We start from the raw sequence: 23,135 nt of genomic DNA on the forward strand, positions 1-23,135 counted from the left end.
TGTTAATAAAGCTCTTGATGTGTAATGTGTAAAGCCTTATAACTGATGCAAGTTCTGGGCAGCAGACGTTTCTCTTTCCCTCTTTAGTGCTGTTCAGAATGTCGGTGTTGTCAAGATGTTTCACATGGTTGGACTTCTCCATGGTACTTTTAAATAGTATATTCTCATGTAAAGTTCAAATGAGTCGCATGCGCAAAGATATCGATGGAATCCCGAATTCATCGAGCGTTTGAACCAATCTGCGTTTGACACGAAAGCTCACATTTTAAGGAGTGTCCCTGTTTATGTTCGCGCACTGATCCTGTCACTGGAGCGTGCATTTCGCGGGAAGCCATGTTGACGCGTGTGCACGCCGCACAGATAGCAGAGCGCAATTTGGCTTCAAAGACCTTGCACACATCCGTGTCTCACATGAAAAGCATATTTAGCACTCATAAATTCAAATGAATGTAATAAGGTTGCTTCATCGCCTAATGGAAATTTGTATGGATGTGGCTGACATGACAGTATTAAAATAAATGAACATCTTAAAAACAATGTCAATCAATATTTACGCGTTGTATTGATAACATTGGATCGTTGGTCATTGGATCGATAGATCGTTACACCCCTAGTAGTCAGCATCTTTGCTTGCTAAGCTACAGAGGCCTTATAATACATTTATTATACCTCTATTATCTTGTTATATGAATGTCGTAAGCAGATACTGAGAATTCAGGTTGTGTAAGGGTGTTAATGTGAATTTTCTGGCAAAGTCTTGCTAATGTTAACTAATTAATAGTAAAATAATCGTCTGATCGCAATTACGTGAACTAACTGCAATTATCTGAGATAACCATGAATATTGTGCTCTTCAAATTCCAATCACATTTTATTGTCCAAATAAGGGGATTTGAAGCTAATATAGAAAAGATGTAAACTGTATGTTTTTGTCTCATTTTCAAGTGTTATTAATCCCTTATCCTTTATAATACATTTATTATACCTCTATAATCCTGTTATATGATTGTTATAAGCAGATACTGAGAATTCTGGTTACATAAGGGTGTTGATGTGAATTTTCTGGAAAAATCGTTCTCATATTAACTAATTAAATGTTAAATAATCGTCTGATCACAATTATGTGATCTAACCGCAATTCTGTGAGATAACCTTGATTATTGTGCACTTCAAATTCCAAATTTTTGTCTCATTTTATGATGCATTATTATATATGTTCCGTTTTTGGAAATATTTAGATATTTAAAATATACATTTTCATGCCATTCTACCCCTGTGCAATATTTTGCATGTTTTTAAAGCCAAGTTAAACACAAATAAGTGACATCTTAAGGTGTATGAAGCACCATCATTACTGACGGAATATGGGTTGCATATAGCGTTTCACTTTGACTTCAAGCCACATTGGTGGATTATTGATAAAAGTGCACATAGTTTGATTATCGTCAAGATCTTTTCAATTCCACTTACGGATTTGTAGCTAGCCTGTTAATGTTTACACAGGTTCCCATTTCCCTTCTAGCCTACGCTAGGCTTCACTGCTGGAGAATATTACACTTTTGTCTGCATTCTTGAGTAAAAGCCAAATGAGGATTGTTTGATGCTAAATATAAACTTCATTTTTTACAGCCTTGCTGATGAACCTATGGAGCATGATGAAGACTCCCTTTAAATCAGGTCTGAAAACTGTCCAGTACCACATGGCACTCTATGTCATATGAGTGAGCTGTGCCTTAAGACCAGTAGTACCTATGGGGGGTGTGGCTTCCTCATCATAGCCCCTCCCCCGAGACGCCACCTCATCACTGACCACCAGCGCAACGCGGCTAAGCTTACAACTTGCAGGAATTCTGCCGGGGCTCTGGGATCCACAACATTCACCTACCATATGGACAAGTACACTAGAAAGCCTGCTCTGTTGCACTAGTGTGTTTATAACATTCACTAAAAGAATGCGCTGAAAAATTCCAGTCCTCCGCAATACTCACCTCTGTTGCCTCAAAAGAGTTGACTTATTTTAGCTGGAGTTGCAAGATTTGCGGGAACGGTTGAGGACTGTTGGACATTTTTTAAAGGCAGCCCACTTTACGGCCCTGACAAGCGAACTATTGAAGTACTATGCGAACATAAGGGGTTTTCATGCACCTGGCAACAACAAAGTGGCTACACTCTATGACATCATAAATATTAACCATTTTTAACCACTAAAGAAAATGTCCTGATCTCGACAACTGTGGGTTTTATAAATCTTAATTTGTTTTGCACTGTGCATTCCATAATGTGAACCGTGATTTTTTTTCCAAACCTCCGGGAAAAGAACTAAGTATGTATCTAATTTTATGCTTAACGTTCTTTTTTTTTTTTTTTTTTTTTTTTCAAGTTTCAGTTGCATTCTACCTGCATTCCTAGCATGAAGGCCGTAAACTTGAATACTTCGAGATATTCGTATTTGTACTGATTTTGTGTATTTGATTTTGTGTTACACCACGTGTTTGTTTAAGCCCAGAGGGACAAACCAGCTATCAGCAAGATTATTGCACACATTCACCCCAAAACACATACATCACCATGTAGTTATGTTTGTATATGTGATCCTTATAGATGATTTACACACATCGCTACATCCTTATGACCCCTGTACATTTATTGTTATTATGGACACAGAAAATGCTGACACTTTCCCTAGACTAGCAATAGTGCCAAATAGTCTCATTTCAGTAATGGTTTATTATGTGTGTATCTATCAATTATAACATATTTCCGTTCTTTATTCACAATCAAATCTTAATTGACCACAACAAAATCACAAAATGGTCAAAGCCACTTAAATGGCACAAAGCAGTGCTCAGAATTGTGCTTAATGGATAAATTCCTTTATATTTAAAGGGATAAACATATTTTCTAAAATAATTTTGGTTGTTGTTTAGAAGGGAAATCGCCAGCTTTTTAACCTGTGGAGAAGACATGTCTCAAGTTGGTGCACGTTTAATGATTTCTTTTCATTGCTGTGCTCTTAGAAATTGCTGAAGGGTTTTTTTTGTGTTTTTTTTTTACGAGGGATGCATTGTTTTTGGATGGTGTTCTGTTTTCCACAGTCTGCACATAGATCACTAATTCACACCAGTTGTGTGGATAAAGTTTATAGTCATGTTAAATATGTCTCTCAGCCGCTGGGATTCACATTTATGTCGTCATCAATGAACAGAAATTAATACCACACCAACGGTTAACCAAAGCAGACGGACCTCTTTAAAGCAGGTCACTATTCAACAAATACTTCGCCTCAACTCCTTTCAACATCAGCATATTCGGTTTCAAAAACCATATCACTTGTAACGGTTGTCTAGTGTTTTTAAACAAATGTTTGGCCACACATTTGTCAGCTATGTTCTAGTTGCGTAATTCTGACAGGCCAAATCATTGAAAATAAATTTGTAATGCGCTGTTTGTTGCGATCCCACATGCTGTAACAGTATCTCAAAGCTCAGGCTGTGTGGCTTGTCGATTGTCAGTGAGGTTACGTTGGACCAACAGCACAGTTCCTGGTGCTCGCTTGACTTTTGCGTTGTGCTTTGTGGTTGACGAACTTCCAGACGGAATCGATTGTCAGGCCACGTCCACACTAATGTTTTTGATTGAAAACGCTTTGTTTACGCCTCTTCTCCACACTGGAACAGGGTTTTCCTCCATTGAAAATGATCTCCATTACTTTGGAAAGCAATAACTTCATAAATTTAAAACGTCAATCAAAAATGTATTCAAATGAAAATGGATTTGTGTGAATGTGGCTAGAAAGTCAGTTATCATCAGGCCGAGACTTTGTTTTTTTTTTTGTTTTGTTTTATCACGTTTTTGGAGGGAATCTGTACCATTCTAAACATGGTAAAATATGTCAAAATGGAGTGGAAATCACATCAGCCAAATATACTTACTAAACAAATACGCAAGGGCTTGGAATGTGAAAAAGGTTGTGAATGACATTTGTTCCAGTTCTGCAGAGTTTAGCAGACGCAGATTCTGTTTTGGCTTTATTATCGTTGTGCAGACTTGTTCCCATTATTCCGCGAGACTTATCGGTGACCAAACTTTTTGAGTTGGTGTTACTCTGTACAACCCTATACCTCTGTTTTAACAACCAAATACACCAGGGGTTGCTAATAATGTTATCTTGTATCCACTACAAGAAACAATCGTGAGCTGAATATTTGCTGTTATTTCCAATCTTGAATATAGAGGCCTTCCTTCTCGGATATACAGGTTGCTAGGTTTGCATTTTGCCTTTTCCCTAATGCCAGAAACAAACTCTATGCAAAAGCAAACACGATTGCTTGACATATTTAATGTGTATTCTTGCAGTACTGTGGTGGTAACCAACCCAACCTGATCTCATGAGAAGTCGGAATAAATGTCGAGATGGCAAAATCATAGGAAATCGAGTTGCCTATAACAAAAATGTATGACTTTTACTCCCACAGAGAAAAATTAACAAAACCATGAACAGTTTTATCGCAATTTTTTCTAAGTTAAAACTCTAAATCAGACCTGAACCTAACCATGAAGACTAAGCCCTTACCCAAACCCTTTTGTACCGTGGAAGAATGAGAATCATTGGGGTTTTGAACAAGCTTTCTTACAAATGTTTAAACCTAAACCTAGCCATAAAGTGTAACCCTTACCCAAACCATGATTTTAATAGGAAAATAACATGTGTGTTCTGCAGAAGAAAGAAAATATAGTTCGGAACAAGACAAGGAAAGCATCTAGAAATTGTTGATCATTAAGTTGCACCTTTTCGTACGAGCCAAGTTGTACGATATCTTACAATTACGAGTTGTCATGAGACAATGTTGACCAACCTCAGTACTCAAGGGCGGCGATATAGTTAACATCAAATATCTATGCTATAAAACCTGAGATACTATTATTCATACATGCATGCCAGCTATAGCGCCACTTGTAGCAATACTGAGAATGCAACATACTTGTGTTGCATTATGAATTGCGTTTTGACACATTTCGTAATTCAACAATGCGTTGGAATTCACGTACTTGCATAGAGTATGTTTCTGGCCTAAAGCTGAATTTCCCGAACATTTCTGCCCTTACAAACCAATAAGTCTTTACTTCTACCCTTTATTGCCTTGTACCAAGCCACTGTGGTTTGGTAGTTATACATTTGTAGGATTTGTGTATATAGTACCACCATCCCATTTATCGTCATTGTCAGTGTTTTGTGTTCTTATGGGTGAGGTTTGCATGAAGACCCTGGGTAGTCTTTGCCCACCAGACCCCCATGAAGACTGTTGTAAAATAGAACAGATGCGAACATTCGCTCATTAATGAAGTCATAGCTAATCTCTTTGAACGAGCGGCGATCTTGCCGTGTATTTATAGTAATTCAAACAGTGCACTTGCTCTGCACCATCAACAAAACATGTTCACTTTCAACTTTCAAAATAAACAAATATCGACACGGTTACCAACAGAATTTGACAGCACTTTGGGACAGTTTCGTCTGGCAGTTTGGACTGGACAGACCTTTACATTCCGTTTCAGATTCAAACACTGATATGTGTCTTATATACAGTGATATTTTAATGGTGTATTTTTACAATAGCTTTGTGCATTTGTACTGTTTTGATATACCTCTCAAAATGCTTATATTCTGTCGTCTCTCGAGTGTGTGCTGTTGTTTGTCAGCACTCTAGTAAAGGTGTGTTTATGGCATGGTCATTGTACCAGCAACGTCTTAAAGCCTTTGTCATTTATTCCCCTTCAAACTTTGCCTATTTTATATTGAAAATGTAAATAGTTACTTACGACCAAAAGACTTCACCTATGTGCCTTGAAATACTTCATCTGTCGACCCCACTAACTGGATTCTGTTTATCAAAGAATAATAGAAATGGTTTTCGAATCTTCATGTACTTAATGATTCCCTTATTTCTGATTTCTTTATTTCTCTGTGTATAGAAAAGAAGGCCTAATTTGTACTGTTTCTATCTTTCTAATTAAAATGAAAAGCATTTTTTTTTTTTGGTTGTCTACATTTTGTGTCTTTTGTCATAATTTGTTTATGCGTGTATTTTGGTGGCAAAAAACTGACAAACATCAAATCACATAAGTACATACTCATCCATTTGTTTTCCATTATTTGTCCTAAAAAACAGAGAAGTCTACAGAATTTGCTTTTAATTTTTTTAACATGACATTGCCATTTCAAAAATGCACCAAGGTAACCACAGTTTCAATCAAAATACCATAGTCATAATTATACAAACTATATTTATACAGTTATGGTTACCATTGTAAAACTATGGTAATTTAGTATTAGCCACCACTGCCATGAATAAAGAAATAGACATAAAAAATTACAAAAAATAAAATTGCTAAATACTATGGGAAGCACTGTTTCCACCAATACCTTAGTTACTGCATTAAAATAGTTGCAACTTGATAGAAGCCACCAATGTCATAAGAAACTGCTTTAGTTTGGGACACTATGGCAGCATGTTTGAATTTGGCCCACTTAGCTTCATCTTCTAATTGCCTTATTGCACTTACTGAACAAGGCACTTCTGTGGTGAAGCAGTCCTTCTTATTTCTTGCCAACCAGACACACATAAATTTTCTGAAGCCTCTATGAAGGATAAAAGCAAAGAAATCAAGTTTATGTGCCAAAGTTGTGCTGCAAAACATGTTATTTTAATGAAGTAATTAGCGGTATATGGATCCTCATACGATCTATAAACAGTGCTTACAGAACAATATGAACACCTTGTGAACAGCCTGATGTATCTTAAAATCTTTTTGAGTTATTGTATTTCCCCTGAAATTGTGATTGTGTTTAATTATTCTTCAAAATAATTGTAGCTTTTTTGACCATGCTGTCAGAAAACTCCAACTAACCTGATGTGTCCTTAAATGCTTATCTGACTTGAATCTGTAACATTTCAATATCAAGAGTTTAGTAAAAAAAAAATGTATATAAATGTAGACTGGAAATTGTATATCTTATACATCATACTTGTATATCCAGTAACGGATCAACTTTTTTAATCCAATTTTTTGCCTTCACTGGTTCATTTAAATGGTCATGCAGTGTGACAATTCTTTTTTAAAAGTACAAATATTCCATATAGTCTCTTAATCAGTAGTTATAAAATAATTAGAAAAAATGCTATTTCAAATTCATTTACACAGAGTATACTGCAGCATGCCACAGTTGCAAAAATTATGTCAACTACCCTTTGCAAGGGTTCAATTAACCTTTTGCAAGGGTTTCACACATTATCATATTTTATAATATTTCTTACAGCTTTGTTCTTTAAAAATGGGTCAATATTTCAACAAAAGATGATGCATGCCATGATGAAATTGTTGCAGTCACAGAAGCAGTAATGTCAGCACATATACAGCATAAATGGCAAGAGAAACAATTCTGTAAAGGTCAACTCTTTATAACAGAAATATAGTTGAATAGAGTAGCATTTATTCATCAAGCTCAGGTTTAGCTATAGTTGAACCTCTAAATGCAGAGTCCTCATAACACTCCGATAGACTGCAAATATCTGCCTTTGTGAGTCCATATCAAAAGTCCTTTAAAGACATTGAAGACTGATCTCAAATCAGCACTCTGCCACTGAATCAGAGTGATTTCCAGAGTCTGATTCAGAGTGATTTGGAATTGTCTTAGTCTAGATTTGTTGTTTTGGTCACCAGACCAACCGCTGATGTTTGGTCCTCTAGAGGGTGAAATATTTCTTTTTTTTTGCATTTTGTTGTATTGTTCCATTAGAAGGAAAAGATGTTTGGCTCGTAGTTAAAGCGTGATGTCCTCTGGGATAGTGGGGATACTGTTGAAACAGATAGAAGGGGCAGATAAGGTCAAAATATGTCTTTAAAATCAAAGACTTTAAAACAGTATTCACAGTTATCCTGACAGTATTTGCATGTATGTAGTCATTTTTGTGTATATGCTGTATACATTAATACAGTTGGATCCAAAAGTGGAAATCACACATCTGGGGATTCGCACAATTGGGATTCAAATCTTAATTTAACATTTTAGGATTTTAAAAGTGTTGGACAAACTTTAAATAAAGTTTTCTTGCTTCCATTAAAGCAAACAACATGGAACATTCTGAAATCATGCTGAATAACATGGATCATCAGGTTTTGCACACACTTATGGAGTCATGCCAGAGTGTGTGTGCATGCCATCATTAAACAAAAGGTGTCATGCCAAAATCTGAACTTCATGTTAATTTCCACTCAAATTGTTCTGCTGAATTATTTTAAAAAAATTTTATCAAATGAATCAAATGCCAAATTATAAGCATTCACAAGTGGCCTCAGATATTTGGGCTCAACTGTATGTAATACAGAGCTTGTAAGCATAATGTGTCTTTGTAAATGTCAAGAGACAAACATGAGGTTATATTAAGCATTGAAGAGGTTGTAAAGAACATTATGAAAAGCCAAAACAGAAACTGATCAAAAGAAGTGATTAAAGGATTGGTGCAATTGGATTAAATGTTTGTTTTTTCTTACATCCTTATTTAAATATCCCAGTCACCCTGCTGGAATCTACATGTCATCAAGAGAACGCATCATTCCCATGAGCACCGGCAAACAAGATAAGTCATCCCTTATAAATGAAGAACAATACTGTAGTCATACAGCATTTGGCAAGTCCAAGTCAAGCCACAGTCTAAAATAAATTCTTACAAAGAGTAAGTTACATCGCTTGTAAACATACTGTACATACTTTTACACAAACCAACCAAACCTGTAAGGATTGGATGACTAAAATAATCAATGTAAAATTAAATAGTTTTTTGTACATGACAATGCAGTTTTGATTGAATCGAAAGATTGTAATAATTGTGTATTGGTCAATACAAGAAGTATAACCAGAAGTTATCTTATCAAAATCAAACATGACCTTGTAATTATCAAACAGATTCAAAGTTAAACCGGTGACCTTGTACATGTTGTTTTTAAAAAAGGGTTGAAAAGGAAATCTGGTAATACTTTAATTCAACCTTTACAATTTCAATTTGAACCTTTTGAAAGAGGTTTATAAACTAACCATTAAGGAATATTCTAGGTTCAATACAAGTGAAGCTCAATTAACAGCATTTGTGGCATAATGTTGATTTGAGGGGGAAAATAGACCTAAAAAATTAATAAAATCAGGTAAAGCATGTCACTTACATTGGAAATGAATTGGGCTAGCCCCTAAACATTAAAAGCCACATAATGTAAACATTATAGGTGTTAACATGATTTTACTGTGATAAAATTGCTTACCAAGTTATATCCAATATTACAAAGTGGTTGCCATAACAAATAAACCCTGTAATCCTGGTATTGGAAATAACTTTGCACAGATGTGGTAAGTAAGTGACTTTATCACACTAAAATCATGTAAACAAATAATATGTTTACATCTTGTAGATTTTGAAACTATGAGTATGTTTATGACTTGCCCCATTCACTTCAATTGTAAGTGCATTACTGTGACCGCTTTTTTCAAATAAACGAGGGATGTGCCGAAATTCTTTTTTGTGGCAATCAGCATTATGCCACACATGCTGTTGATTGAGTTTTACTTGTATTGAACCCGGAACATTCCTTTAAGATCCCCCCACCATCTCCAGGAACCTCAAACTTTTTATTTTTAGATAGGGCCTACAATTTCGATAATGTCACGCTACATTTAAATTCAGAATCTAGTAACCAACTATAGTCGGCAAAAACAAAAGAAAATGAGATAAGCTAAAAGTGTGGCAGTTCACTTTTAGAACTCTGCAGAAAACAAATTTCCTCACCTTACTGTTGGTGCCGATTGATGTTTAACACATCCTCTGCCCTTTGCATGCTGGTTTATAGCTACCACCTTGCACAGAATTGTCCAATTATTTCGCTCAAAATCAGTTTTCGAAAATTGCGAAAAATGTCTTCAGATTCTGTCAGACCCTGGGCATAACTAACAGCTGGCAGTACTTCTTTGAATGAGTTTTACCATCCTAAAATTACACAAAGCCAGATAACCCAAAATCTATCATGGGGTACCTCAAATGGGTCCGAAGTCACATTCTGTATCTTCTCTATGCATCACTAAAATGTTCATCTTAGGCCCCTCGCATCAAATTGACATATATCGCCGTTTTATCTGAACACAACCAATTAGTGTGTGTATTTGTGTTGTAAAGTGTGTTTTTCTCTCATACACACACACTCATGCTGGTAGACACACACCTCTGTAACACCCCACAACTGTTTCCAATCATTAGGTTCCTGCATGTCTAGGCCCAGTCGCCTCTGATTGCACGACACTGGATACGAGATCCCGTGAAGGGGCGGAGGGAGGGCGATTTACACCCATGGGCTAAAGTAGAGTCCTCTCCACCTTTCCCCTCTTCCTGTTCACTCACTTTTCTTTTCCATTACCTGTTTTTCTTTGTTCACTGTTATCTTCATGGCCCCTGTCTCACAGTGTCTCTGTGGATTTCCCAAGACGCGATTGTAGATAGAGTGGCAAATAAAGTAGCATTAAAATGTGTTTCTTTTGGTATCAAGTGCATTGTTATTTCATATGTACTAATGTAGAATTACAGCAGCAAATCAATTTGACTGAAAACAGAAATAAATAAATATCTATATATGATTAACCAGGACAGCATTAAATGTCTAGAAAATAAAATAACTTTATATAAAATGGCTTGTGTTGCTCGTTTTAAAAGCTGCAGCGTGTACTTCAAGCACATTTCTATGCACTGGGAAAGAAGCAATAAACTGCGAACTTCAGTGATTAAGGTAATACATACTGAGAAAACAAAAGAAAATGCCAAGAGGCCAGTGCATTAAAACTAACTTACACAGGCATCAGAGAGTCACTATGAAAGCCATGTTTTTTTTTTTTTTGTACTTGACAAGTATGTGTTTAAGATAACATGACAAGAACAAATTAGTTTGAATTCATTTTCAGGCAGTATAGTTTTATTTTGTTGACGCCTTGCATTGAAACTACAAGTGGAGCTGAAATAGGACATCTGGATACGAGATTAATTCTGTACTCTCGAAAAGGGCTTAGATCTCAAACTTCATTTTGAGATATCATAAGATTGTTAGTTTTTGATTGTTACAATGTGCCTGAATTTATTTGATTATTAATTTACACCCCCCTAATCTGGGCTTTAAACTTTGATCTTTATATTTTACCTCATTTTTAACATCAATTGGCAGCTTTACTGTTAGGAGTGTTATGAATGACTAAACATTACTATCAATTTGGGGTAATCTGAAATTGTGGTTGCATTATTAATGCAATAAAACAGATTTAATGATAAATAAAACTCCTTTTGGAAGTCATTTGGAAATATTTTAACATTCATTCAGAAATTCAGTGTTTGTTTGTTTTTATAGCAATTCTATTTTACCAATGTATTATTATTATTATTATTTGATAGCGGAAATTGTATATTGAATGTTACAGTTTGTTAAAGTTACACAATAGTCACCTCAAAGCAAAAAAAAAATAAAAATCAAGATATTCCCATAGACTACAATTGTTTTCTAGTCACACAAAATTCCCCCCAAAACGAAATATGCCAAAAAGTCAAGATATTTATCAAGAGTGACTTCCTAAAAACACAATCAATGATGAAAATGTATCATCAATCTCTATACCTTGTCACTTCTTATGTTTGCAGATTATAAACCAGATTTTGATTGGATAAATCTAGTATGATTTTTTCGTCAAATATCATGCACCCTTTAACAAATGTTAAAATGTGCATAATATTATTTGCATTATTCTATTGTATTTGACGTATAAATTTGATTTTGAAACAGGTCAGCTCTTCAAGAGACCAATATCATCATAGGGCGAGAGCTATTCCAACTGGTTAAAGGTCCAGCCACAAAAATAGGTCTGTTCTTTTATATTCCAATGCTGTCCAATCCACAATAAGGACCAGAGCTTCTATGATCAGCTCCACAGTTCAGTGTTTGTCAGTCAATTTCATAATATTTTCATCTGCATGAATTCTGATAAATATATAGTTACTGAGATTATGTAATCTATATTTCAAGACATTCATGAATTCATAGAACAACAATATAACTGATCCATAGTTGACAATGCCCAATTCCACAATAACCTTGTTTGGATGATATTTGGATAAATACAGTCCATTAAATTATCTAAAAACGATTTGTTCTTATATATATACATATATATATCATGAACCCAACAAATGAGTAATCAATGAGCAGCATTTCTCATTGGTTATAGAGAAGTGTGAACTTGCAGATCTTAAACTAGGACGTCAACCTTCACAACTAGCACCATGCGCTCACGTCAGCTGTTGCATGTCATACTTGTTTGTTCAGACACTTTATTTTATACACTTGAGATCTGACATACCTGTAGAAGGTTGTGCTGAGAAAAAGAGAAAAGATCAGTGTTGGAAGATCAGAGGTCAGCTTTAAGCAGGGTCAGGTTGTGGCAGCAAGGGTCAAATGGCTGGTGAAATGAGGCCGTGGCTAGTGGACAGGCAGCGTTAGACTTAATGATCAGAGTCAGTTTCTCTCTGTAAGAATGCAGGTTCAGAGTTCAGAGGCTGGTTGGAGGGTCGGTAGGTCTAGGGTCAGGAACGTTAGATGTCTAGTGGGTTGCGGACATGGACCATGCGCCTTCCATCCTCCATACGGAGAAGGCGTAGCTCAGCCTCTCATGGGCCAAGTAGTTGCAGCTGGCCAGCTTGGCGTCCATCTCATCGCTTTGAAGCACTTGGTAAAGGAAATCGATGTATCGTGAAGCCAGTTTGAGGATCTGGATCTTGCTTAGTTTGTCCGAGGGCAATGTGGGAATGATTTTCCGCAGCGAGGCAAAGGCGTCGTTTAGGGACTGTGTGCGCTGGCGTTCTCGGACGTTTGCAATTACTCGTTGCGTATGCAGGTCTTCGAAAGGTTGACCAGGCAAAGGTGACACTGCACTCGCAGTGGGCACTAGGGAGGAGGAAGTCGTTGATGAAGAAGATGGTGAGCCTTTTTTGGGTCGCTTGGGGCCAGAGGGAGCGAGTGTAGATGGGCCCTCAGGAGAAGATTTGTCCTCATATGGTAGTGGTCCTCCAGGCTCCTTTTTGGGACCTGTTACCCGCTTTCGAGCACCCGTTGGTGGTGCAACAACGACGGGACACTTGTTGGGGCGACGTTTTTGCTCCTCTTCACTGGGTAGGACTCCGCCCTCAGGAAAGTCGCCACAAGACTGTTCCTCTCGCATGGTAGTCGGTCGTCCTTCACTCGCCAATCCCGTACTTCTACAGATGACCCTCCACGTTTGTGGCCCCTTTATTGGCCTTTGATTGAGAATGATTCTAAAGGCTAGCAAAACAAATCAAGACAAAAGCGAGATGCTAAAGTGCAATTTTGAACTCAAGAATGTGATTTGGTCGTTCATCTAGGTTCTTTAACTTCCTGTTTTGGAGTCTTTCTCTTTCTTTGTCTGTATGTCATGTAGCTCTAGGTCATTTGTGCTCTTGAATCCTCAAATCACTCCCTGGCTGTCAAGGTCTTTTATAAAGACCAGTGCCTAAGTCTTCCAAAGCCCTACCTACTTTGATCAGTGATTGGTTGGGGGCATGGCATAAGGGGTGGAGCTTGTCATAGGAAGTCGGAAGGCGATATACGTTGCAATTGGAGGATAGAGCCATTAGGTGGGGGCTTGATCTAAGGTAGAGCCAAAGACTCTGCTGTAGAGTTTTCTTGAAATTGTCTGAAGCATATTGGTTCCAGATTTCCCCCAAAACAAGCTTTGGACCTTGCACACCCCCTCCACCACCCTATCACCCTACACCACCTCTTTTTCCCCAATACAGACAATAGGAAGGAGCTGTGAGGTTGAAGTCTCAGGCAGACTTGCTGTTTATGGTATGGAAAGGTTTCCAGGGGTTAACTGAACATTATTAAAAGTTCGAACATGCATATTGTGAATCTATAGCATTGTATATATAGCAAATAAAATGTAATTAGCATGTGTCCAGCTTCAGATGGGGCCAGAATCTAATCCTGCTATACTTTGGTGGCAAAACATATCAAAATATTAACTGTGCCCAATACTTTAATATATGATTTGGTTACAAATATACATTAATAAATATATTAATGTAAGGTATTTTAAAAGAATATTGGAAAGGCAAGCTGAACAGATGATTCCATTACTATACATTGGTATTTTTGTGTATAGTTCTAGTAGTACACATATATATTTTATATGTGGATAGACTAAAATGTACCATATGGACATCATTTGGAAAGCTTCTAAAATGCAAACCCATATCACAACACAGTCTCATGGAGAAATCGTACAGATTTGTACAAGATGGCTAAATCGTATGAAATCATTCAAGTTGGGTGGAATGAATTTTAAAACAGCCAATCAGGTGACTCTCCCTTGTATCTTAAAACAATACTAAGACGCAAATATCAAAACATACTCTTTCTGCTTCAGATTATGCTTTGGGACTCTACTGTATGGTTAGGTTTAGATATGGGGTTTGGGCTATGGAATAAAATGAACAAGTATGTACACAACATCTGACACGGAACTTTCGGTTACTTCCATATTACACATCAGGAGATTTGGATGTCTACAATTCATACAGATTCATACAAATTAACACATTCGATTTCATTAGTCATCTTGTACAAATTAGTCAAATTCTCATGTACCAATATGTGTACTGGATAAAAGGAGCTTAAATTCTGGATAAATAGCTTGTGCTAAGATTAGACAGGAAATAGTGATGATGTCATGTAGGTCCACTATAAAGGAAATTAATCATGTTACTTTTTTGAGTTTCACTGATCATATTTGATGGTCCCAGATTCTATATTAAAAGCACACACCATCAAAATACATGTGCCCTCCAGTTTTCAAAATGCTCGTTCTATTCATGACAGACATTCTTCAAGTACAGTATAGCTTTGACTGTGGGTAAATTCAATGCATGTCTGTATTTATTCATATATTATATTCATTTTTGGCTGTAGTAGAAAAGAAAGGACAGTGAGTTGTGGAGGGAATGGGACTGGGGCCATGTTGCCAGTCAAATTCGATCTTCAGCTGTTCCTATAAGCACCATAACTTAATGATCAGATGATCACTGCGCTAACCACTAGTCCATGTCTCACCATATATTAAATGTGAAGGATGCAAAGATGTAGGCACAGGTAATTTCTTATTAATTAAACAGTGATAGATAATTTTATCATATATAGGCAGATTAATCAGACGTTATTTGGCTATTTTGAGATTATGTGCTTCAGACAATACCACGTTTAACAAATTAACAAGTGTTACATCCTGCTAGTGGCAATTCCTACATCTACTAAGAGTCTTGTCAATTATTTTTCTTATCATTAAATTGAATAATAAATTTCATCAACATCTACAGAGTTCCTTTCTTTGCTGATTTTTTATATAACTGTTTTTTGTGCAAATTACAAAATAGCAAATGGACCAGATGACCGGGGGAAAAGAAAATCAAAGTAAACATCAACAGCCAAATTTATTCTTCTTCATTCTGTTAATTTGGAAGAACGTAAAATCTGCAAAACTCCCACAGATCATGTACTGTAACCCATTTTACTGTGCTCCATTTTGTCACAAAGAGTTACACAGTGGAGCCACTTTCACTGGCATTTTTGGTTGTTTAGTTTAGCACCATGGTGGTCCCTGTCAAAATCGTCCCCCAGAGCAAATCTGATCACATGTCCCTCCCACACCACGCACCTGTGTCTGATCAAGATATTTATACACCACAACATCACTGAAGCTCTCTCACAGGAAATAAACTGCCCAGAGGTACTGGAACTATGGAGAAACTGTACGTTGGCTGACATAAACAACAGTGCACTGGAAGTGTTTTGGACGGGATGAGAGTTGGGTCAGTCGCATAATATCCCCTGGTGAAAGTCGTATTGGGGCACACAAGCGTCTTGTATCCACGGAAAGGTCTGAGTGTAAATATTTCCACCAGTGCAGATGAAGGATTGTTATCATGTGCACAAACATGGCCAATATGTTTGGGAAAGGTATACACAGAGTAAATATATACCCATTATTTTGCAGTTAGGAATCTATTTTAGACACAAAAATATGCATACAATATACAGTGGGGTCCAAAAGTCTGAGACCACATTGAAAATCTGGGACTCCATTTTAAGCTCCAAATAAAGTAAGTTTTAGCATTTACAATAATTTAAGAAAAGTTATGCTGTAAAGAAAATGAGGAAGAAATATTTAAGATTATATTTATAGGTCAATAATCAAATGTAAGAAAATTTGTGACATTGACACTGACCATGTTAACTTGACCAAATGCTCTGTGGGACATTTTCAAATCATGCTGAATAACATCATCATCAAGTTTTGCAAAAACTCATGAACTCCAAGCCAGCTTGAGAGCATGCTGTCATGAACAAACCAAATACTAAGACATATTTTTTTCAATACACCCTTTCACACAAATTGTTCTGCTAATTTTATTTGGGTAAGACGTTAAATTAACGTTCCATTTGTTAAGAGTTTATAACCAATAACTCATTTACAAATGCACTATAAATGCATTATGAATATGTGGTTATAACAACAGGGTGACTGTCATTCAATACTTGCCAAATTTAGCAATTATACTTAACATGTTATAAATGCTTAATAACACTTAATCAACATTAGTAACCTATGAAAATTAACCTCAATGTAAAGTGGATACAAATGAAAAATGTATAAAGGATTTGCCAACATTAGAAACCTATTTACATAAATTTAATCATGTTTAATGGTCATTAGTGTTTATGATGTGAATAGTGTTTTGTTTTTTTCCATCAATGTGACAAGGAAGGTAAAAGCACAAATGAGTCAAGACATTACAGTCATTAATATAAACATGAAGCGGACTGTAGCAAAATGAAATAATCTATTTGTATGAATTTGTGACAGAAATCATATGAATTTTATGTATTTGATTAATATACATATTAATACGGGTATCTATTAAGCATTAAAATATGCAAGTTTGAATGACAGTCACCCTTTTTATTCATGTTGTTATAACTGCATATCAATGACTTATAATGCATTTGTAAATTACTTATTAGTTAATGTTCCATTTGTTAAGGGTTACTGACCAAAAACTCATTTACAAATGCACAATAAATGCATTATGAATATGGGGTTATAACAACATGAATAAAACGGGTGACTGTCATGCAATACTTTTCCAAATTGAGCCATTTTACATAATATGTTATAAATGCTTAATAACACTACATTAGTAACCTATTAAAATGAACCTTAATATAATGTGGACACATATGAAAAATTATAAAGGAGTTCCGATCATTAGAAACCTGTTTACACAAAGTTCAGTATGGTTTAATGGTCATTAGTGTTGATTATATGATTTTTTTAATATATTTTTTATTAGTTTTTTACATCAACGTGACAAGGAAAGTAACAACACAAGTGAGTCAAGACATTACAGTAATTAATATAAAAATTAAGTGGACTCTAGCAAAATGACATAATTCCTGTTTGATTAATATTCATATTAATAAGTGTATGTATTAAGCATGTATAATATGTGAGTTAAAATGCTCATAATTTGGCAAGTATTCCATGTCAGTCACCATTTTTACTCATGTTGTTATAACCACATATCAATGATTTATAATGCATTTGTAAATGACTTATTAGTCATTAATAACCCGGTAATTTACCATTAACAAAGGGAATGTTAATGTAAAGTGTTACTCTAACGATGTGCCTTTACCATCATGCACTACTTTGTGCAATCTTTCATTCAGACAAACGCATGCTTACACTCAATTATGAATGCACACACAACGCATCAGCCAACATACATATACCTGAACAAATTAAGCTGCAAACAAAGACCAGAAAACATGAAACTTTGAAGAAAGTGTGATGAAAGGAGAGAAAGTTGGAAATACCAGGGTAAGATTTCGAGGCAGGTATGTTTTTCTGAGACCTCTCATCTTGCGTGCTGCCACGTTGTTGCCTCAGTAACGTGGAGGAATTTCTGACAGAAAAAAAAACAAAAGACCCGCTCCCAGAAAAGGAGAAAGAAAGGCAGAGAAAAAGCAAAGAGGAAAACAGCAAAGCACTGGTCAAACAGAACCATATGGGAGAGTGTGGGGCAGGCTTTGATCTTGGCTCACCGCCTGATTGATGCTGCGCATTTCATTTCCTCGTCAAGGCCGTGACATAATGTTTCACTAACACTTGAGCCCCCTCGTACTCCTCCTCCAGCGCTCTTCTCTTTCCTTTACTTTTGCCCCTCGTCTCTCAACTTCACCCCCTGCCACCTCACTGCAGAGATTGCAGAGACGTCAATGAACAAAGAAGACAAAAATGTTTGTGCCTTAATAAACAACACGCCTATCAACATGCACCAAAACATTGTGGGCTTTGAAATGACCATCAAACAAGCTCTAATGTGACAGGAGAGAAAATTGAATGTGGTCAGTAAATGAACAGCTGTACTGAATGAATCTTTCCATATCTGAAAGTGGACATCTGCAGGACTTGTTTGATATGTCGGCGATGACCTCACTGTTGCTAACATGTGGAAAAGCTGTGTCACAGAAGAGAGGCCCTAACAATCTGTGTTTGCTAGCGTGATTGTTGCTACTACAGTGACAATACAGCCATAACAATATGTCCTTGCTAACTTTCTACAAATTAGTGCTGGGATTTGAACACAGTGGGATCAAAAAAAAGTTCCCGCACACTAATGGTGCGTTCAGACCAGAGGTGTTGAGAGCGTCAAATCAACCTGAAGTCATTCATTTTCTATGGCAGTCAGCGTCTCTCGGTGGCGAGAAGCGGCGCGGCGTGTCTTGGGCGGTGTGGGTGTCAGAGGAAAGTTCAAGTGTGGGCAACATTATGGTAATGAGCTTTGACGCAGTTCGGCGGCATTCTATTGGAGTATAGAAGTGCTCTGCTCTAGCCAATCTAGAGAACACAACCTTGTAAACTTTGGTTCCCACCAAACATTTGTTCCGAAGACAAAATGGAGGAGGAACTGATTATTGCCGCGGAGGGTTTTCCCATAATATATGACCTGTCCCTGTTTGCTTACAGGGATATATAAAAAAAGAAAAATTATGCATTGACAAAGGTGTCTGAAATTGTTGGCATGCCAGGTGAGTTGATAAAGTGGATATTATGGTTTATATAATAATACTGTATATTACAAGATTTCATGAGGATATATGCTACTTCTGATATGTCGGCAAAAAGATACCGGTCGACATGTCTGGATATTTTGTGGCCCCTTTAAATATAGTTCACAAAACCAAGCATTCCAAACAAACGTTGTCAGCCTATTTTAACTACGTCAGAGCGTCCGCAAATCTTCTATAGCATTGTTGGCAGGGTAGCCAGGGCGAATTTTGACGCTCTCGCCACCTCTGGTCTGAACGCACGTTAAGAAAGTACATATTGTATAAGAAATGGCTGCAAATTTTCATTAACTACATTTGCCACTACATACAACTACATACCATCCAAGCATTTTTTGCGGAAAAAGTTTTAGCGCATCAAAATAATGCTGATGGAAACGCACATTATCGCAAAAATGTCACAGATGTCGACATAATATTTTTCCGTTTAACTCATGTCGATACATCAAATGTCGCAAAAAACTGGTTTGGAAACACTTTTTGTCGATACAATTGGTATTAATGCAAAAATGTAGTGTTACATGACAGACTTTGCCTCAATCGTTAGCCTGTGGTAATCATGATAACAGTATTGAAAGCCAATTTATTGTACGTGAATATTGATTGATCTTTACGACATATATGCCTTTTCTTTACACAAACTTTTCCACACCATTCAAAATAATAGATGGCTGTCATGGAATTAGCCCATTATACAAAATACTAGGGCTGTCAATCGATTTAAATGTTTAATCTAATTAATTACATGGTGTCCCGATTAATTAATCACATATACAAATATTTGCTGAGAAAGCCCCTCATATAACAATAATTCAATATATAATGATGAAATAATTATACATGGTTATCTTTAAAATATTATTAAATATTAAAAAATTGTATATGTATATGTATATTCAGATAATTAAAATGCATTACATTCTTGTGGCAGAAGAGTTCATCATTGATAAGACACTACAAAAAGCGGCTTTAGAATACAATCTATTGTTTACTACCATATTATTGATCATAAGTCAATCATTGGCATACAGTTCACAGCAATCCATGTCACAAGTGAATTTGTCAATCAGTTGGAGATTTATTATGAGGGCTTGTTTAAGGACCCGCTAATGTACAACTGCGGCAGACATGCTTGTGTCGCGTCTCGGGTGTGTTGCATCATAAACATAAAATTCAGGTCACTGTTTCAAGTTAAATACAGTTTAATACTTAGAACACATCTTGAGATCTCTTAGTTTGAATTTGCGCTCCATCAAGTGTTTTGAACGCAAGAACGTAGCGCATGTCTGTTTTGTGCTGTCTGGTTGTTTTCTTCACTGTATAAACTGTGCGTTGCCATACAGCTGAAATTTCAATTACTGCCCTCTGGAGTAAACAGGTTGTACTACAAGCTTGCATTTCTCAGGAATCTTCCTTATGACAATCCGGGGGCATTGTGATTAATAGCATACATTTCTTTAATGCATTATTTTTAATAAAATTAATCACACTGAATTAACACGTTAAATCGACAGCCCTAAAAAAAACATATAATTTCTATGCGCAAATATTTTTTTAATTAAAAAATAAATACACATTACTAGTAGAAAAGCATCAGTGTTTTTTTTTTTTTTTGGAACACTAACATATAGCCCAATTCTAAAAATGTATTAAATTAAATAAATTAGCCTACTAAATCAATAAAGCATTAAATAAAATAATTATTTACCAAACAAAAAAATTATATTGTTAGGCCTATATAATTGCATTTGCTTTACACATATTTAAATTAGCCTTACCCTGTTACCCTGACGAAAAATGTCGTCTGACTGACATTCTCAGAATTGTTAACAGAAATGGAAGTGCAATGTAGTGCAGCGTAGTTCTAGCGGGAAGACTAGCAGCTGTACATCATCACTTCATTAGCGGAGTAATTCCTAGCCAATCACATGTAAGCCATTGCTTTATAAGTCTGCTCACAATCTATCACATTGCTGTTTCAGTGCGCTAAAACACAGGCAACCTCCACCACCCCACCACCACCAGCTGAGCCCTGTCCCACATGGGGGTAGGCTCCTCGCCCCTGCCTCCTATCTCCGGCAGGACATGACGTTCCGGGCACAATTCCATCGGACCGCCGGACGGGGCCTATGCCAAAGAGAGAGACATTGCTTTCTGTTTTACATTTATCAAATAAATGGCATCTTAAACCTCACTCAAGCCTGCGTGTTTTTTAACATTTTAAAACGTTTAAATACTTTAAATCTAACCCTCTTTACCTCGGATTACATTTACTGCTTCTTCAGAAAATCTAGATTGCATTATGAAGCTAAAATAAATTTTAGATGACAATCAAGTTCAGTTGGTGGTTAAAAGTTGCTGGAGAAATATGCGGGACATAATACATTTGTAATGGCGATGCTTTTGATTAGATGATTGTTCAAAATATTGAATATCAGAAATGTATCATATGTAAACATTTTTATTTTCTTTAATAGCTGTTCACACCGCATATACACATCGATTGATGGTCCTTAAACTGAGACAGAAAGTTTCCCCCACTACTTCTGCCTGCAGGTTGCCAGCTCGAACATGGCCATGATGATCCTCTTTCAGGTTGGAACCGGTGCCAACCTGCGATATGCGCAACATCAGGACCAATTTTACAGTCCTATCAGAAGGGCAACTGTTCCCTTTTGATTGCAATTCCCTCTCTTCTAAATGTATTAATTAAAAGGAAAAAAAATAGGGACATCGGGAAGGCAAATTAGCGATAAACACACATTTCTGTATGGAAACGGCTTTAGGGCAGATTTCTTTTGCGCTAAACCAAAGTAACCTCGCTTCGTGGTTAGTTCCTATTCATGGACTTTGATTATAGATCAGTTTTTGTTTAGTGAATTCTAGCCTCTTGTTTTTGTATCTCCTGGTTCATCCAATAAACTGCACTTGGGTTCTTCAGATCATCGTCCTGTTCTGCTCCTGCTCTGCTCCTGCTCCTGCTCTGCCTGCTTCGTTACACTTACAAGTGCAAGGCCCTCAGTTAAGTTACCGTGCAATATGATCACACCAGAACAATCTTGTAAATGCATTTGGTTCAATAATGCAAATGTTAAAAGTGTTTTGATTTCATAAGATGGCATTGTGTGACGAACAGTGAGAAAAGTAAGTGTTTATGACCTGATGATCTGCCGTTTTAGTCATCGAGTCATTGAGCATGTTTACATGAACACCAACATGCTGATTGCACCCAAAAATCAGCTTATTTAAAAAAACGAACAAAACCGTGTTTACACTGGATTTGAAATAATCACGTTATTCTCTGCTTTTGATGTCAAACTGTGAAGAGACATGCCCTCAACACGTGCGCACATTGGATAAGCCAGTAAGAACACCGGTAATGTTGTTTATATGCCACATGAAATCAGCATAATGGGCAAAAATCTATCCATGTTGACCGATTTATTCTTAAGCCGTTTATGACCTTGCACCGAGAAAGGAACAGCGTTTATTTTGTTTACATGACCACACGCATTGTCGGCTTATTATTGGTCTAAGAACATGTATGTAAATGAGCTCATTGCTGTTGCATTGCCTCTAGTGTTCATTTCACCAGGAAACTGCAACGATACGTACAACGAGCCACATCAAATTCATTTTGCAAAAGTTACATGTAGTAGTTTGATGAGACCAGGTTGGGTATTGTGTGAAACAAAACTAGAAATGGACTCTTGTGTGTTTGTACAGTTAATCCAGCCACAGGAAAGCAGTGTCCTAGGCATCTAAATACATTAAGCATTGCTTTAGGGAGATTTGACTTTTAGAAAACATCAAAAGCAATGTCCTGTTAGGCTACAATCAAAGTTCTTGTTGAA

At 36.5% G+C, this 23,135-nt stretch overlaps 2 protein-coding genes across 4 annotated transcripts in view; one reads left to right on the forward strand and one right to left on the reverse strand.

Moving 5' to 3' along the window:
• Window positions 1-2,215, forward strand: part of LOC127619081 (histone deacetylase 7-like) — a 97,599-nt gene extending 95,384 nt beyond the window's left edge. For all 3 annotated transcript variants that reach the window (XM_052091824.1, XM_052091822.1, XM_052091823.1), the window contains one exon: window positions 1,630-2,215. In XM_052091824.1, coding sequence (XP_051947784.1) covers window positions 1,630-1,672 — 43 coding nt within the window. In that variant the 3' untranslated portion in view covers window positions 1,673-2,215. The remainder of the gene's footprint in view (window positions 1-1,629) is intronic.
• Window positions 2,216-2,349: 134 nt separating this feature from the next.
• LOC127619088 (twist-related protein 2-like) lies at window positions 2,350-13,567 on the reverse strand. Its single transcript, XM_052091840.1, has 2 exons — window positions 12,437-13,567; window positions 2,350-7,856 (listed from the first exon to the last, which is right to left on the reverse strand). The coding sequence occupies exon 1, from the start codon at window positions 13,292-13,294 to the stop codon at window positions 12,677-12,679; it is 618 nt and encodes a 205-aa protein (XP_051947800.1). The 5' UTR covers window positions 13,295-13,567; the 3' UTR covers window positions 2,350-7,856; window positions 12,437-12,676.
• Window positions 13,568-23,135: the final 9,568 nt, after the last annotated feature.

The sequence above is a fragment of the Xyrauchen texanus genome, chromosome 25, assembly GCF_025860055.1.
Source record: "Xyrauchen texanus isolate HMW12.3.18 chromosome 25, RBS_HiC_50CHRs, whole genome shotgun sequence".
In the NCBI taxonomy this organism is placed as follows: Eukaryota; Metazoa; Chordata; class Actinopteri; order Cypriniformes; family Catostomidae; genus Xyrauchen; species Xyrauchen texanus.